This window comes from Xiphophorus couchianus, chromosome 4, assembly GCF_001444195.1.
Source record: "Xiphophorus couchianus chromosome 4, X_couchianus-1.0, whole genome shotgun sequence".
Classification (NCBI taxonomy): domain Eukaryota; kingdom Metazoa; phylum Chordata; class Actinopteri; order Cyprinodontiformes; family Poeciliidae; genus Xiphophorus; species Xiphophorus couchianus.
Genome location: NC_040231.1, coordinates 20252154 through 20270549, shown reverse-complemented (window position 1 = coordinate 20270549; position 18396 = coordinate 20252154). Strand labels below are relative to the sequence as shown.

At 37.9% G+C, this 18396-nt stretch overlaps 1 protein-coding gene across 1 annotated transcript in view; it reads right to left on the bottom strand.

Moving 5' to 3' along the window:
• Window positions 1–11050: 11050 nt before the first annotated feature.
• Window positions 11051–18396, bottom strand: part of kif18a (kinesin family member 18A) — a 28077-nt gene continuing 20731 nt past the window's right edge. Inside the window, exons 15-18 of the mRNA XM_028014988.1 lie at window positions 15477–15843; window positions 12446–12538; window positions 12250–12347; window positions 11051–11796 (exon numbers count right to left, since the gene is read on the bottom strand). Of these exons, the coding sequence (XP_027870789.1) occupies window positions 11663–11796; window positions 12250–12347; window positions 12446–12538; window positions 15477–15843 (692 nt within the window). The 3' untranslated portion in view covers window positions 11051–11662. The remainder of the gene's footprint in view (window positions 11797–12249; window positions 12348–12445; window positions 12539–15476; window positions 15844–18396) is intronic.

Sequence of the window (18396 nt, the reverse complement as noted above, 5' to 3'; positions counted from 1 at the left end):
GTTCACGCCATTATTAACCTGTTCACTACTATCTGCTAAAATGTGCACATAGTTTTTATCTTAATACAGGTATTAATCCTGTATGATCAGACTGCTGAAAGCACTGTGTGGTTAAAAAACATTAAAAACAAAGTCTCAAAATTTTTCAAAACTGTTGGTAACAACATAAGTCACAGACTCTGCTACGTGAAGGGGTTCATTGGTGTGATTTTCCAACGGTTTACCGAATACCTTGTTGACTTCAATTGCAATGTTTTTATAATTCAGATTATATCTGAATGTGGTCAGTTTCCCTGTGGGGTACCTCATGGTTCACATTTTGGACCAGTACTTTTAAGAAGATATTTAGCAAATTCTATGGGATGTCTTATCATCTATATGCTGATGATATCCAGCTGTTCTATTAACCCTATTGAGTTCATCTACTTGTCGTCCTTAATCAAATGGTTGGCCACCATCAACTAGTGGTTAATCAATAATTATTGGCACTTGAATTTTAATAAGATCAAAACCCTGCAGTGCTCTAAAGATGATAAAAAGCAGGTCTTTTACCCTGCCTTTTGTGGCTTTGTCTGCTGTAAATAATCAGAGTCATTTTTAACTGAACGATATTCATAACAATTAAGAAAAAACAACTTTTAACGTAATTTTCATGGAAGGAGAAATCTTCACGTCGTTGTCCTTGGGACCACTGGCAGCACTCATACTCACTTTACTGTCCCTAAGCTTGCAATTAAGAAAAACATACCCACAAACACTTGTTTCTGCCTGAGCTTCACATAATTCAAGAGAAGTCTTGTAACAATGGACTAGCTATGGAGTTATTCTGTATATTTTTATATAACATTTACTTAATGATGCACACAAAGCATCTGTAGGGGACTAAAAAAACCAACAAGTGAGCTCCACGAACTGAAGGTTTAGCAACTACTGTCATACGGGGTGTGTAATAGTACATGCATTCATAACAAACATTTCAGGTACAGCCTTGTTGGTATGAACCAAACAAATGCAGCGTTATTTTATGCCTCAAAACTTGCAGAATCTTTACATGCGAAGCCAAGTGCACAATGCAACTTTCCGTAGCTCAACTTTTAAAAAATGACACCAAAATAAATCAGAGGACTCCCAAATACAAACTAACTCTGCCATGTGGAAATATTAAGGTTTCTCATGATACTACGGTGGAGAAAGAAAGATGGAGCGAAAAAATAAACTGTTTGTCAGCACATGTATTTTTCATTGGCAGTAAGCATGAATCTTGCTCTGCACTTAACTGAATTACTCAAGCAACTTCTAGGTGAATGGTAACATCACCGAAGAAAAATCAGCTAAAGTTCAAATCCAGAAGTTGGCAGAATTGAACCAGTCCAAAACCAGTCATTGCTACACACAATATGAGATGTGGCAACATACTGCTACTGTTGTGACAGTCTCTGACCACAGGGATTTTCTCAACAGGTGCACTCTTATGTGTCTGAATATCAAAGCAACTCCATCGTGATTTAAACATGTTTGTTTCTGAATGTTTGCACAGTCTTATTAGAAATTCCTAAACAACAATATATCGTTTGAAGTGGTTTTTTATTCATCCATTCATCAAGTCAGCTGTTATATTCACTTATCCTTAGTTATTCAAAAAAAAAATCTCCCATCTGTTCTACAGTAGCCACTTTTTTCTTTGTTTATTGTGGTAGAATTGTTGTCTTACAATTGGAAGGTTGTAGGTTCAATTCCAATGTTTGTCTGTTATGGTTTGATGTGCCCCTGGGCAAGGCACTTAACTCCAACTTGCCTACCAACATGCATATCTGTGTATGAATGGGTTGGGTGAATGTGCAAAGTGCTTTGGGTCTGTATGACTTAAAGTTATGTAAATTCACTCTACAATATATGGAAGATTTATGCAGAAAAGTATTTTGTTCAACAGGTATATAAAAGTATAATGAGGTTTGAGGGCCACTTGGAGGATGTGGTTGATTGCCACTTTTGAGATTGTAGTTGAAATGATGAAAAGAAGTTGAAAAAGCATATTAATAATAATACAGAAACAATGAGAATAAAGTTTTCTTGTCAAAATTTTATAGAAATTATGCATTGTGTAAATGATCTATTAACTGTATACCGTAGAATAAGATTTTAAACCAAAGTTATTATTTCTCTTTTAGTAAATAAATATCCTGTTAATGCACAATTAGCATCATTAACAAACCTGCTTGGAAAGAAAACAGCAATTTCAACATTCCAACTTTTTCTGTAAGATATTTCCAATTTTTCCCCAATATAGCCATCATAGATTTTTTAAAAATCCTTTCAAAAAAATTATTTTTGAATTAAATATTAAACAAGTTGTAATTAACTTGTATCAACTTTTATTTTTGAAATTACACAGCCACTATATTCTTGATACTGCAACTTTAATCTTTTGCAAATAAAAAAGGTGACCAGGTAATTCATAATATACATCCATCCATTTTCTAACACCTTTGTCCCCGGTGAGGTCGGGAGGGGTCCTGGTGCCTATCTCCAGTTCCGGTATCTAACGTTCCGGGCTAGAGGCGGGGTACACCCAACACAGAAACAGACAGAACACACAACCATGCACACACTCACAGGGAGAATTTAGAGAGACCAATTAATCTAACAGTCAATGTTTTTGGACTGCGGGAGGAAGCTGGAGTACCTGGAGAGAACCATGCATGCACAGGGAGAACATGCAAACTCCCTGCAGGAAGACCCTGGGCTGGGAATCGAACCCAGGACCTTCTTGCTGCAAGGCAACAGCTCTACCAATTGACAGAGATAAATATGTGAAATAGCGAGGGTTCACTGTATTTTCACTTAGGGCAGCGTTGGTTTGGATAGTTGCTTTTCCAGCTCATAAATGAAATTCGTCATTTGACGAATTCTGAAAATCTAAATCTAAATTGTATCTAAATAGGTTTACTTTGATAACATTTGATCTCAGATATTTAGGTGTGACAGTAAAGTAAAAACAGAAGAGATGTGCAAAGGGGAAAATACTTTTTAGCAGCCCTACATGCTCTTCTTTTGTACGCTGCATTCCATAGATATGTTTACTAAATACAGGGTTGTCATTTCTTTTGAGCTGAAAGCTCATAAAATGAAGCAATAAAAAAATACAATTTCCAAATGAATGAACAAAATCACATCTAAATCAACAAAACATTGATGCATCACTTTAGCTACATCATAATAAAGTGTAAAACCACCCACAGTGGCAAACGTTTCACTTTGAAACAAAAAGGAAACTAAGGGAGCATTTTTTACTGAGCTTCTTAAGGGAATCGTGTCCAAAACACTGCCAGGAATCAAGAGTCATTTGAATGTGAGCATACTTACAAATCTTAGCCGTCCACCGGGAGGAGGAGTCACACGTCCACTTCTGGATTACTGGAAGTTGTGGTAATAAGCTTTGAGTGTAAAACAGCAGCAGGTTTGGGACTTAACCCTGTCTCCATGGCAATTGCTGCATTGATGACAAATTTGCTGTTTCAATAAACAAAATGACAAAGAATGTGCCTTGCCAAGTGTTGTCTTTTAGCAATAAAATCACCACGTATGCAACACACACAGGGGGGCATTTTAACCCACTACGTTTGCAGTCTGATGGATCCGACTTCAACTCAGCAAAGTACTTGAGTAGACACTGCAAATCGTGAAATGTTTATTTGCAAGGCTACCTGCACCATACAGCTCCTTTCTCCCGAGGATGAGTCATCCGCCGGCTACATACGCTATGTTTGAGGTGGGCTTTGGATGAGCTCCTTGAGGAGAATGTAGAGGGGCAAAGAAACACTGCTGAGACATCACAGACGTACTGATTTTCTGTCACATTGTTTCACAACAGGAGACATTACCTGGTAAAGGAAACTTACCCATCCCCCCCACGATTACCACCCGCACAAGGCCCTGTCAGCAGTCAGCTGTGTATTGATAACGGGAGCAAGGTATTTGCAGTCACATCTGTCTCTATATGTATTGCAGAGTCAGATGCAGGTAGAGGTGTAAACAAAAAAAAAAGACATTTGAGACTGTAGAAACTATGCATGTAAGAAACAGAGGTGCACTTTCTGAATAATTGGGCAGCGATCGTGCCTTTCATTTCACTCCTTGAACATTTTGTACCTTAGTGTTGGTTATTAAGTATTGAACTTTTTTGCATATGATATAACTTTGAAGGGTTTTCTACCAGTAATGGGTCAATTTGAACTTGCCAGAGGAAATTTAAAGTAATTTTCTATATTTCGGTTATAATCTTCAAAGGACAAGTTCCCTTGGATACAGTGGTGTGAAAAAGTGTTTGCCACCTCCCTGTTTTCCTATTTTCTTTGCATGTTCATCACACTTCAGTGTTTCAGATCATGAAATCAATTTGACAACACAAGCAAACAAAAAAAAAGTTTTTAAATGCTTATTATTAATGGAGAAAAATAAAATCCAAACCTGAAACAAAAAAGTGATTGCTGCCCCGTTAAAATTTAACTATGGTTTATCACACCTTAGTTCACTGTCTCTGATTACTGCCACACCTGGTTTCAATCAAGATATCATTTAAAGACCTGCCTGACAAAGTGAAGTATACCAAAAAATTCTCAGAAGCTAGACATTAAGCCAAGATCTAAAGAAATTTAGCAACAACTGATAAAGAAAGCAATCAAGATCTATCTGTAAGGAGTGGGTTACAAAGTCATTTCTGAAGCTTTGGGACACCACTGAACCACAGTGAGAGCTGATATCCACACAGGGAGAACACATGGAACAATGGGGAATCTTCCCAGGAGTGGCCGGTCGACCAAAATTACCTTAAGGGCAAAGCAACGACTCAAGAGGTCACAAAAGACCCCAAACAACATCCAAAGAACTCCAGGCTTCACTTGCATCAAATAAAGTCAGAGGTCTTTCCTCCACCATTATAAAGAGACTGGGCAAAAATGCCCTGCTTGGCAGAAATCCATGCCAGCTGATGTAATGCACCATTCCCAGACAAAATCAAGCACTCTTTATTGCTTCTAAAAGCAGTCCAAGCTCTAAAACTACCCTACTCAGCCAATTTCTGGCTGTATGTTTTTTGGTGTCTGCAATAAGAGTCATCTCAAAAGTCTTCTGATTATTAAGTCTCAATAATCAGAAGACTTAATTATTGTCTTCTGATTATAAGAAGACAATAATCAGAAGTAACGGTAACCTAAGTAACCATTACTTAGGTGATCAAGTAATGGTAAGTACTTAGGTTACTTGATCAAGTAATGATCAAGTAACCTAAGTTACCATTACTTAGGTTACTTAGCAACCTAGAACCCTGCTCTTCATCAACCCAAGCTCTGCTCTGCTCACTTCACTATTAGAAGACAAGCATGTTTGGTCAGCCGGTTTTACTGTAGTATGTGTTACACAATAGTTGCTGGAGAACACAAGTGTTTTGATGTATCCATGCACATTCTCCCAGCAACTTCACTTCAAGAACTCCTCTTTGGAAAGAAACTGTCAATACACAACATGATTTAGCAACAGACTTTGATAGAAGGAAAGTTTTGCTTCTAATGTTCGTTGCCAATCTACAGGTAAAAATACTCCTGCAGTCCTAGCCCAATGATCAGGAAGAGCGAGGCAGATGTCACTCTCAGAATATGATGTAATGTGGGGTTTCCCATCATTTTCAGAAACCACAAAAAAGAAAAAAAGTTAACTTGTAAAAGCACACATAGGGTCGGGTCGGCCCTTCTGAAAATCTAAGAGCAGAGACTGTGCACAGGGTAAAAAGCTCAAGCCCCCGCCTGAGATTACAAGAGCTTTTACTTGTCATTCAGAAATCACTTGCTGCATGGATGGTTGTGCCGGAAGCTTTTCTTCTGATTCTGGATCTGACTCAGGGTCAAAGATATCTTACAATTGCGTGTCTGTCTGCCATCACTTTCAGGTGTATAAAATGTAAACACTGAGTTGGAGGCGTGGCCAACAGCAGCTTATTTGCATAATCGTGAGCTCATTCTTAAAGGAGCACAAAATAGGCAGAACTGACCAGGTGAAATTTCATAATGTGAGCAGTGTTGTAGTTAAGACCACCTACCCCGAGACCAAGACAAGACCAAGACCAGAGTGTATCGAGACGGAGACAAGACCAAGACTTTTAGGATCCGAGACCAAGACCAGCGGCCCACACTACATGACACAATAAAATGTGAAATATGATCAAAATTGCTAATCAAATTGATCTGAAAGATTTACATTCCCATAAAAACACCTAGATAATAAATACTTAGAGATGAAATAAATTTAACCAATATTAAAAGATGAAAAGATAATGCCTTGGGCATTTGCCCATATCATTCATGTCAGAAATCACCACTGTCTGCACCGTTAAACATAGCAATTGAGGCAATGCCCTGACAGTAAACAACGCTCAACTATGAACACTGACCAAAGAGCAACAAGCAAGAAGTAACCAAGCACAAGTCGCTCACCATGACTATTCTCACTCTCTCTCTCACTGCATGAAGCTAGGCAGCACAATGGTGTAATGTATGTCTACCATCATGGCAGACATTACAGCTGCCACTTTGAACGAAAACAATCAAAGAGCAATGCGCATGCTCTGCGTGTTCTTTCGTTCTTGTGTTTTATTTATTTGCTAATTAATATCATTTGTATATAATTAAATAAAATAATAGCTACTGCAGTGTACGCAGAGCATTACAAGAACAAAGAATGGCTCTCAGTGAGGCTCCAGTCCTTTCTTCTTAGTAAAGAGAAGTTCAGAAAACTCGGATCGTTCGTGAATGTCACATCACTATATTGCAGACTTTTGGACACAGTGTTGTCCCATATATGAGACACGTTAGTCAACACCTCCGTGCAATAATTCAGCGCAGTGAGTGACTTTTTTCTTCACAAATGCTTATGTGTCTCTGTACAGTCTCTGTACATGTTAACAAATACACTGGACAGTATGCTGTAAGTTTAGTGATATTTCCACAGTTGCGATCTTGACTGGTCTTGAAATAAAATCCAGAGTCTTCAGTGGCCGAGACCGAGACAAGACCGAGACCAAATGCGGAGACCATCAAAAAATGGTCTCGAGACCAAGACCGGTCTCGAGTACTGCAACCCTGAATGTGAGAACGAAAATAAAAAATAAAAATGTAATTAACATGTTTTGTGTAGCCCACAGATCTATTCTATTGCGGACCTATCCTTCTTCGTTCAAAGAAGCATCATAGGTCTGTCTCCTTTAAAATCATCAGTTATCAAAAAGGGGTACGAAATGTCCCCCTGGTGGGTACAAATTGACACACGGTTGGTACAAAATGTGCCAGAGTAGACAGCAGCAATTAGTACTGAAGAATTGGGTCCAAAGCAACCAAAACTGCAAATGTACAAAATGACCAGCAGTCAATGTTATACCAGACTTGAGCACATAGACTGGAAATGTTTTGTTTACAGGCACAGGGGCGACTTAAGGTGTGTCCCTGGGCAAGGTGCTTGTATGAATGTTGTGTGAAGTGCTTTGAGTGGCCAGAATGCCGTGAAGAGTGCTGTATAAATATATTTACCTTTACAAAATTGTTGAATAAAGTTGTGAGGGAGCATACTGACTCAGAGCCTGCAGAGATGTCTTGCACATTATGTTGCTGATGTTCCCTGTTTACTCAGACAACCAGCCTTACAGAAGTACCTGATGTTTTTTTTACCACAGCAGGTGCACTTCTTAAAATACTTTAAATATATAAAAAATAAGCAAATACACAATTCAGTCTAAAATTATAAACAAGCACACCAATGCATTTTACAAACGTCTAAAACCAAGTGAGGAAACACAAGCCAGCACAGTTTATAAAAATAAAAGTACTCTGACTAATCAGCTAATTGTCTCTGCACTTATTTAAATCCAAAGTTGGAAGCTGGAAGGGCTTACCTTGTCCAGAGTCACTGCCTTTAAACTGCTTTTCAAACTGAAGTATTTCTCAGAACGTGAGCTGTTTCTGCAGGTTGGTGGACAATTGAGCTAAACTTGTTTTATAATTTTTATTCCTTTACCTCTCAGTGGTGGGATTTACTGATACAAATATTGGTGGTGCAGACAACAATCCTCACGGCTCTGTTTTACATGCCAAACCAGGGTGGATACCTTGGATTTCCATAAACCTCTTTTAGATATTTGCATAGAGAATCACGGGACAGGATGACAGGCAGAGGCAGCTCCATTGTGACTTGAAAATTGTTTTTATATTTTTATTTTTCCTTCTGGAGCTTGATTTTTGAGGGAAAGAGCTGCAAGTTATTCAACATGTGACTAAAATGCCTAAAATCATTTCTCGTTTTAGTTGTGCAAAACATATCTGAAAGAAGTATTTTATAGCATAATTTTTCATTTAGAATTGACTTGCAATGACATAAACCATAATTAATCTTTTCCAGGTTCACAAATAACTCCTGACTTACACAGGTGTGACAGAAGCCAGCAAGTGATGCCGGTAGTTGCAAAGGGAACACAGAGTACTAGTAGTCAGCTCTCCACCAGTTTGTTCTCCTCTGACGTATTGCTTTATGATATCAGGTCATCTTATTAGAAAGAGGATGAAAAGTTCACAGCCACACCGCGGGGAAAAGAAGGAACACCGTGGAAAAGATCATGAAGTACGCTCTTATTTGTCAAACTGAAAAAGGCTGCTTGCAGATGCCGGATTCCTTAAAACATCAGGAGTTTAAATTTAGGTCAATTCCCAAGGTTTTCTTAATCAGTGAAGTAAGGAACCATGCATCTGTGTGTGTTAGCAGATTGTAAGTGTTTATTTTTTTATTTTTTTTTGCTGCCATCACTCATCCTTGTCTCTGCATGCAGGTATGCATCCTGAAGATGCCAAAAAAAAAGAAGAAAAAAGACATGTTACATTTTCTTCAGTCATAAAATACTGAAAAACTTGCACCATATTTAGGCTGAAGTGTCATTAAAGTTACTTTAATCTGTCTAACAAAACCAAAAAACACACACAAAACACAAAAATAGAACAAACAACTTTGTGACGCATTTTCACTGGAGTGTTTTTTTTTGTTGTTGTTTTTTTCGTTTAGCTTTTCTTTTTTAACTAACAAATGACAACACATAGCATGTAACGTCTCTCAGGGAGCCGATAAAACAATGGGTCCGACATGATCTGAGATTCTACCTGCAGTTGCTAAGCAACACCCACCTCCAACCCCTCGACCCGTCCCATTGGTCAGCAAGAAAAACGCACACTGTGCCCCATTGGCTGGAAGAAAGTTAATAAACTTTAGCCAGGACCTGCCTCCCTGTGTACGCACACACTCCCTCCCGTTTGTCTGTTTCGCTCCCCCTCTCTGACACACACACGCAATGAAGAGATTCTTGTGAATGAGAGCATGAGAGTGTCAGTGCTTGCGCAGTACAGTGCTGATATATGCATTGAGCTCCTGAGCTAAAAATAAAGATCACACTGAACGCTGTGCCACTGAAAGTTGCAAGACTGAATTCAAAGTGACAAGTCTAGTTCTCTCCAGACGGAGCAATGAGGTCCCACCCTCATAATAGATCCACAAGGTATTTTTTTTTTTGTTTTCCTTTTTGAGCTTGCTTTTAAGTTTAGAGTCCTGACAGGAGCTCGTTCCCAGCGATTCACCGCGTTTGATCAGGCTAAAAATGCAACACAAGACAGCCCAAAAATAACTTGAAAATGCAGCTTTAAAAAAAAGAAAAATAAAGAAAGAAAAAGGGCCTTCAGCAGCAGTTCCCGGGCTTTATTGTTTAAGGCTGTCCCACACAGCCCATTAAAGAACCACAAGTACATTCATATTAACCACGCTGTGAGCGCCAGACCCATAATTTTAGACGCAAATTTCTAGGAATTTACAGACATTTAGCTATTTTTTTCTTTTGACTTTCTAATATTGAACAACAAAAAATTGATTCAATGAAAAGAAAACTTGGTTTAATCACAAGTAAATAGTTTAATAACTTACTTTTGGGATACTGGTGATACTTACGTGTGAAACCAATCTGATCCACCGGCAAAGGACAAAAAATCAACTGCTGTCCTCTTTTACTCCCCAGACAGGGGTTTTACGGAAAGATCCACCCAAAGGGTCATGTCTACACGTTTGACATTAACAGTAGTCACCTCACTGTTTAACAAAATTTGAGATTGATCTGAGAAACAGTCCAATGCTAGTCAATGAATAAAATCAGTATCGGCCAAAATCGGAATCAGCAGGTCGAGACTTTTTAAAGATCGGTAATCGGTGATTGGCCAGAAAACTGCAATCGGTGCACCTTTATTAATAACCTCTTCGTTTTTTAAAAGTCATGATTAAAATAATTTAGTTTTTAGATTTAAATTTACTCCACATGGAAAAGTCCACTTGGTTCTTGGTCCTAGTCTGACAAGCCGCTCGACAAGTTCAAGAATCAAGTTTTATCAACCATCAGAATATGAAGAAAGTTATCAAGAGGCGGTCTGATTTTGACTGTCAAACAACCTCTGAAGAGGTTTGGCTTTTAAAAATCTGCTTAGTGCTTAATTTATCACATGTGAAAGCAGCTCATGTCGACTATGTTTGTACCTGTAGGGAATGCATTGGTTTTATTGGCTACTACAGAATGGGAAGCAGATGATTTTTATGCTGCTACTGAATTTATATTTCAGCCTTTTATAGTTTTTCTAGTACCAGGGAATTTGTTTCATTAGTTGTTCTTAATTCAGTTTTCTTAAGCTATAATTTAGGTAAACAAGAGTAAACTATACACAATGCTACAAAACTAAGTAAACCATTGCCAGACAAGGCTACAAGACACAACTCCCTTCACACTTTAGAAATAACAATTTTACTTTAACACATTCAGAAACTATAGAGCAGAATTAAGGGAGCAAGATACAACCTATAGGCCAGAATCGTCCTTGGAAAAAAAAAACTTTTTCAACAATGTCACTTAAGAATCAAGAAGTCTAGTGAGATTCTATTATATGCAGTAACTTATTTAAATCATATGTATAAATAACCCCAAAGCTACAACTGTCTTACAAAATTTAATATTAAATGTTGAATCTCTGAACATGTGTGAGGCTGGAGCACCTTTTAAATGAGCATTCATTTAAAATCTGGCTTTACTTGCAACAGCAATGACACAAAGAGCAAATACATTTTAAAATGGATTCATCAAATACAGGTTGTTCTACACCAGTTTTATTAAGAAACATAAAATAACACAATTTATTACTGGTACAACATAAAAAACAACTATACAAACTGCGCCGAATAGAGCAGTTTTAGCTTTATCAGCTGCCCTGTAAAACAATTACCTAAAACAAAGTTATTCTAAAGACATGCTTAAAATACATAATGTTTGTAAAATGTCTGCCCTGAGGCACCTTTTTGCTTTGTTTGTGTGTGTATGTGATCTAAAAACTTCAAAAAAGCCAAACGTCAGAAGAGTAATCTACACAAAGATATCTACAGTGTTTATTTACAATCAAGTAAGATTTTCTACCACATAGAGAATCCTGCTGGAGCACATCTACACAACAGAACGCCAACTTCGTCCCTGAACATATGTATTAACAACGGACGGAAAAGCTTGAAGAGTGAAAAGCTGTCCTAATAAAAACGATAAGATCGAGGTGATGGGTCACATCCGCTTGGCCACCCGTTTGATCTGTTGGGACGTTTTGTAGAAAAGTGATTTGGGTTTCTGATGTTCAAGCACACTGAGATTTCCCTCAGAAACACTCCTCTCTACTCTGCGGGGCTTGTTCTCTGAACCTGAGGAAATAGAAAAAGGCAGGTAATGATTTAACAGACAAGCTTAAACAAACGCGATAGTGGATCTGAGAAACAGTCCAATACTAGTCAATGAATAAAGAAATATAAACATGATACAAAGAGCAGCTAGGTGACCAGAATATTTTACATCTTCTAGAAGATGCACAAAAGCTATTGTTTACAATTTGTACTGCTAATATATCAATTGCTAAGGCTAAAAACATTTTAAAGTGTGAGCTATAAATCTTATTTCTTTCTTTAAATCAGCACATTTTATAGTAGCTGGCTGGTGTTGAGTGATCATCTGACTACAATTAATTAAAGTCCTTAAAGTAAACTGAAAATAGGCTAATCAGGGCCTGTCAATACTACTTGTGATTAGTGTAATATATAACTATGTCAATCACAAATTGTTATATTAAGTGTGTGTATGGTGCTTTTCCTGGCATTTACCAGTAAATCGTTGCACTCTGAGAGGCCTCTGTGCAACGGAGGATTCTTTCTTTATCCGCTTCGGTGCAGAGAAACCCTGAAACTCTTCTTTGAAGGAGCTATAATTAAGACAAAAAAAATTGTACTCGGTAAAACTTTAGGATTTACATCCAGGTTACATCAAGAGTTACATCTGAAAACAAAAGAGGAAAATTACCGGTTGAATTTACGCTTTCCTTGTGCAGCTGATGTCATGTCCATGTAGGTCGGGTTGGTTCGTTTCGTCTCTTGCAAAGGACCGATATTTTGTCTACAGAAGAAAAGCTTACATTAATGCTACTGACTGAAAAAACACTGTAGAAACCATCTCTTAAAATGTGACCAGCATGCTTTCCCATGAACACAAATCTATATTTCCTACTGCAGCCAGAGATTTCAGTACTAAAAAATTGACTGGTTAGGGCATATTAGGTATATCAACGAATGAAATGTTTTCGATAAGGATGCACCAATATGAAAATCTGGGCCAATATCAGATATTAATATTGCTGTTGTGGTCAATAAACACCACAAAACCAAACTGAATAAATCTGCGTAATAAAATCAGTCTGGAAAAACGGTTTATTCACATTTTAACAGTTTATAATTTGCACCATTTGTTTCCTGTGTGGAAAACAGAATAAACTGCATTGTGAAAATTCAGTTTTTAAGATATCAGTAAGTGAGTTAGCTGCCTATTTAGCAAGCTTATAAACATTCAGATTTCTACCAGAAAAATAAGATAATTTAAATAATCTTACTATTGTTAGACTGCCTGTCTATAAATCAGTCTACATGCTTGAATTCCAGCTGTATGAGATGATCTATTCTGTTTTTCAGCATAATTGGAAATTGAAAAATTTCCAATTCCGCCTGAAATGTCATGGCAATAAATGTCATTGGCATGACATTTATTCTGAACTGGTGTTATATAAATAAAATTAACTGAGTTGTTTTCACAGAACCAATCATCCAGTTTGAAGTAGTTTTAAAAGTGTTACATGTGTTTGTGTGGTGCACTTCTCTGTCATCTTTTTGTAATAAAACATTTCTTCTGAGGCAAAACATTTGTTCTGTTTTCGAGTTTGCTGAGGATCAAATTTCTCCACAACAATCCAATAATTCCTGTGTCAGTTTGCCATTTCCAGCTGAAGACTTGAACGAGCCGCCCTTTTCAGTAGATTTAAGCCTCTTCACCCACTCTTCCAGAATGTAAACCCACAGCTGGTGAGAATATCCTGTGTGTGCACTCTAGTTTCAGCCTTGTTTTGAATAAGGTTTGGAGGATTTTCCACTTTTGGATGACTTGGTTGCACTACAGACTGCAGCTTAGAAACATTCAGATGTCTGCCAGAAAGATAATTTAAGCGTTGAAACATGGAAAAATACTTGAGACGTCACGGTGAGATTCATCTCAGTCAGTCATTATAATGTTTAAAATATTTATTTGATACATTAAAAGTTTAATTGGGACTCCTTTTTATGCAGCGTGATCTGCTGCTCATTCCTCTGGACGGCTCTGATCGTACCAGACATTAACATGCATAGCTAAATGATCTGGTCATAAGGACAAAGCCCAGTGTCAATTTTGAACTGATTTTAATATCTTGAGGGCATAATTACAACCAAACAGGACATTCTTGTAGATCATTTCTTACCCTAAATGCTGCAATGTAGCCTTGTTCTACTTTTGCAAACCTGTATCATTGTGCAAAATAATGCCAAACCAGACCAGATTATCTGTGCTTTATGATCAGTCCTTTAATCTGTCTTTTAATATGTTAATCTTAATCTCAATATTTGCTTATTGGTGTCCAGTCCGACCAGATTCCCAAGCTGTGTAGTTAAAAAGTTCTCACAGTTGTTCATCAACAAAACGAAGATGTCTTGGAGCAATGGGTGCGTTCAAAAATATGTGGTTTGTGGGTTCACGTATTATTCGTAAAAAACAAAGGATCTTTAACATGGGCTGCACAGTGGCGCAGTTGGTAGCACTGTTGCCTTGCAGCAAGAAGGACATGAGTTCGATTCCTGGCCCAGGGTCTTTCTGTGTGGAGTTTGCATGTTCTCCCCGTGTACGCGTAGGTTCTCTCCAGTCCAAAAACTGTTAGGTTGATTGGTCTCTCTAAATTCTCTTTAGACAGCGAGAGTGTGTGTGCAAGGTTGTTTGTCCTGTCTATGTGTTGCCCTGCAATGGACTGGTGACCTGTACCCCGCATCTCACTGTCAACCGAGAGTACCTCGGGGTACAGTGGGGTACTCTGTTCCCTGATGGTATAAAAGTGTAAGAGGATGGATGGATAAATGGATCTTTAACAGCTACCAAAAAAAACTCAACTCCAACAAAACCATGAAGGTTTTCCTCATGTAGAAATGACACCAAGTGCAATTTTACAAATAAAAAACTAATACTATGAATTTGTCAGATTTCTCTACAGTGGGCAGGATTTAAATGTGAAACTAACAAAACAGAAACTGGAAGGAACGACAGAAAGGGGAAGACTGAAAGAACAAAGGAACAAAAGAAAGGAGGTAAGGAAGGATGAGGTCACAAGGGAAAAAAAGAACAGGATGGAATAACAATATGGGGGGAAAGGATGGTCACAAGGACAAAAGTAGGGAAATAAGTCATGGAAGGAGGAAATGAAGGAAATGACATGGAAGTATAGAACACAAGGTAGGAAAGAAGGACAGAAAGAATGATAAAAACATAGGGTCAAAACTAATAACACAAGTAGGTCACAATAAAGAAAGGAAATACAGAAAGAAGAAAATAATGCATAGAAAGTGGGAGATCACAAGGAGGAAGGTAGGATGTTGGACACAAGAACAGAAGGCAAGTATGAAGAAACAAAAACAAAAGGAGGGCACAAGCAAGGAGGAAGAAGACAAAAAAGGAAGAGAGAAAGTACAGACCAGGAAGTACAGAAACAAGAAAAGAAGAGACGAGGGAAAATAAGTTTAGGGCACAAGGAAGAAAGAAGGGATGGAGGAAGAGAATGAATATATAGAATGAATATATGAGGAAGAAATAATACAAGGAAGGAAGAACTGAAGAAAGGAGTCTACATTTAGACAACTGGATAGGAAATAAGGTTGGGAAATATAGAACTTCCTTACCTTTCATAATTATTAAGACTTAGAAAAAACTGAATTCAAATTCTACACCTTTCAATACTACATAGGAACTCTGCTGATTAGTTTCTAACCTTTTGGCAGAAATCTGGTTGCCCTCCGTTGCTCTGTGTGGAAGCCTTAGCTGGCTGGAGCCTGAGACGTCCGCTGACGTCGATGCTTGACACGGGCTACCGTAGCTTAGGATGATGGTTGCATTGCTAGTAGTCTGATCGTCATTTTCAATGATTTCAAATGTCTTGTTTGGATCCATGGAGCTGGAGCAGCCAAGTGGCAGCTGAGCAGGTTCTGGTGTGCATTGGAGTGGGAGCATGCCGTCCTCAAATGCTTGGTACTTGACAATGCTTTGTGGACTTTGTGGTGGGAGAAGTGTGGAGAGATTTCTCCTGATGGACACTTTTGGAGGCCCGTCTCCGGTCTTATCCGGCGGATCTCCTCCGTCTAAAAAAGAACCCAAAATAATATGAATAACCGATTAGTTGAGTAATACTTGCATTCAAAAGATGATAAACTGAAGATTATTTAGTTGTTCAAGTCTATCCCACCATACTATGCTTCCTGAACATGTAATTAAATCACTTAAGAAAAAAGAAGAATGGGGTGCAAACAAATTTCACTAAAAATGGTAATGGTTCATCACATCCCATCTGTAATCAGTCATAAGTAATGAAGTGCCAGCAATGGGCTTAGGAGTTGGATTTCAAATATAACCATGAAGAAATAATGGAGTATTTCCCTTTAATTATGCCACTGTGGGATCACTAAAGTCAGACTGACATAAGGCCATTTCAAATGATGGTGCTCCACCTTTGTCAAAAAAAACAAACAAAAAACTTTAAGATATCAAAACAGGGCTGTGACGTGCATTATTCACCTAACAAGCAGTGCTTTTTAAAAATAGACCAGACAGCAGGTGTTTACAAGCAAGCAACTTTTTTTAATTCCAAACTTAAGAAAATAAAGTTTTTAAACTTTTTAAACAATTGATTTTTTGTGAAATAATTATTCAAAACTATTGCAAGAAATTACATTTGGATGAGATGGAGTGATTTGTTTTAAATTTGCAGTAAAAAAACCAAATTGTAATTTTTAAAGGTGGACATTATTCCACATTATTTAATCTTATTCTTTCTGTGCAACATCTATCCAGCAACTATAACAGCGACTAAAAGTTGTTAAGGTTACAGAACAAAAATAGGTTAAACACAATGCCTGCATCATTTTGGGTGCTGGGGAAAGGGGGCTAAAAAGGGAAAAATGCCAGCACATAAAGGAAGAAGGAAGTGAAAACATAAAATGCAAAAGGTGAACGACTGATTTATACCATTCCCCAAATATCGAAAGCAATTTTTAGCAAACGTGAGTCATACTTGAGACAGAGCTCCGTGTGAGGAATCAGTGATAAATACCCCTTTTCCTGTGGCAGAGGAGATGTCCCCAGCAATAAATGGCAGCAGAGTTTCTTCAATCACATATTTTTGGCTAGTAGGGGATTAATACATGCATGAGTTGCTATTTCTGGTGGGAGCTGCACTGAATTAGGGTCGCCTGGTTGCTGCTGCCTGTTTTTTATAGTGCGCCGTTTCTGGTTGGTGGAGCAGGGGAGTTTACGTATGTTGACGTTTTTCCCTGCCCTGCTGTGGATCTGCATTTTCATGAATGAAGCTCAAGAGGGATTGGGAGGGTTAGATGCTAGACAGACAGAGAGGAAAAACATTTGAGGATAGGATGAACGAAACGCAGTGGGTAAGAGAACAGAAAACTAAATGTGTTTGAAGCAAAAGCCATGACTAAAATGGAAGCAGGAAGAGGTGAGACAATTTAAAAAGTAAAAGATTTATTATAATATAAAAACAAACACTTAAAGCAGATGCTGTGGGAGACAGGTGAATGGAAATTCATACAGAATATCAGGTAAGGATTATTTCATTAAAATACAGTGATGCTGTCATCACAGTGACCAGATTTGTGGACTTTGCTTTTGTAATGCACCCCACGACGAGTTAATGTTCTTTCAAAACCACAACCCTCACTAAAACCACTGAAATATGATTGGCTTTGCAAGCTGCAGGGTGGAGCCATTTCTCATAACATGGTGCAGTGACCGTCGGGCGTTGTGGAAGCAGTGAGGAACTGATGAACAGCATCAGGATGAAAATCAGGAGGAGTTTGGATAATAAAACAACCATCACCAGTGAAAATGGTTACACAGGTGATACATTTGCACATCTTTATATGTAAGTAGATATGTGATATTAGTAGCTCAGTAAAATAATTATTCAATTATAACAAATGTAGAATCCATAAATGAGTTTATAACTGGGCAGTTTGCAGTTTAATTTTAAGATAAATAACAGTAAAATATTTATGAATAGAGAGAGCTTCTGATTTAATTACATTGAACACATGAAATGACAAAATAATTTACAAAAGCAGAGCTTGCATGCATGTTATTTATAAACAAAAGGACAACCTCTACATTTGATCATAGCTTCATTTCAAAGCAGGGCGACAGAATATCAACCCAAATGTCTGAAAAAGTGCGGCATGTAGCAAAAGTAAAAAGGGGGTTTGCAAACCAGTCAGTAAAATAAAATCTGATTCAGTCCAACACAACCAGAATCCTGGTTCCGACAGAGTAGCCATGAGTTCAGGTTCCGCACAAAATCAATATATCATTTCCAGATTTTCCTGACTAGCGCTGTAACAATATTAGGAAATCAAATAATGCTGACTTGGATGTTGATAATTGGAATTAAGATATTGATAGTGATCAACCTATGGGTTTCTCACTCTTCCACTTGTTTTCCAGCATGACAATTTCTCCACCCGTTTAAGCAATTTGTCAAGTGAAATAAACATCAAATTCGCACACTGACGGCAGGGTAAGTTATTTGCATGCAGAAAGTCAATGCATGTCCCAGGCAGGAATCATAATAACCAACCACGTATTGCATCCAGCAGTCCTAAGCAATTGTGATTATGTACACATTC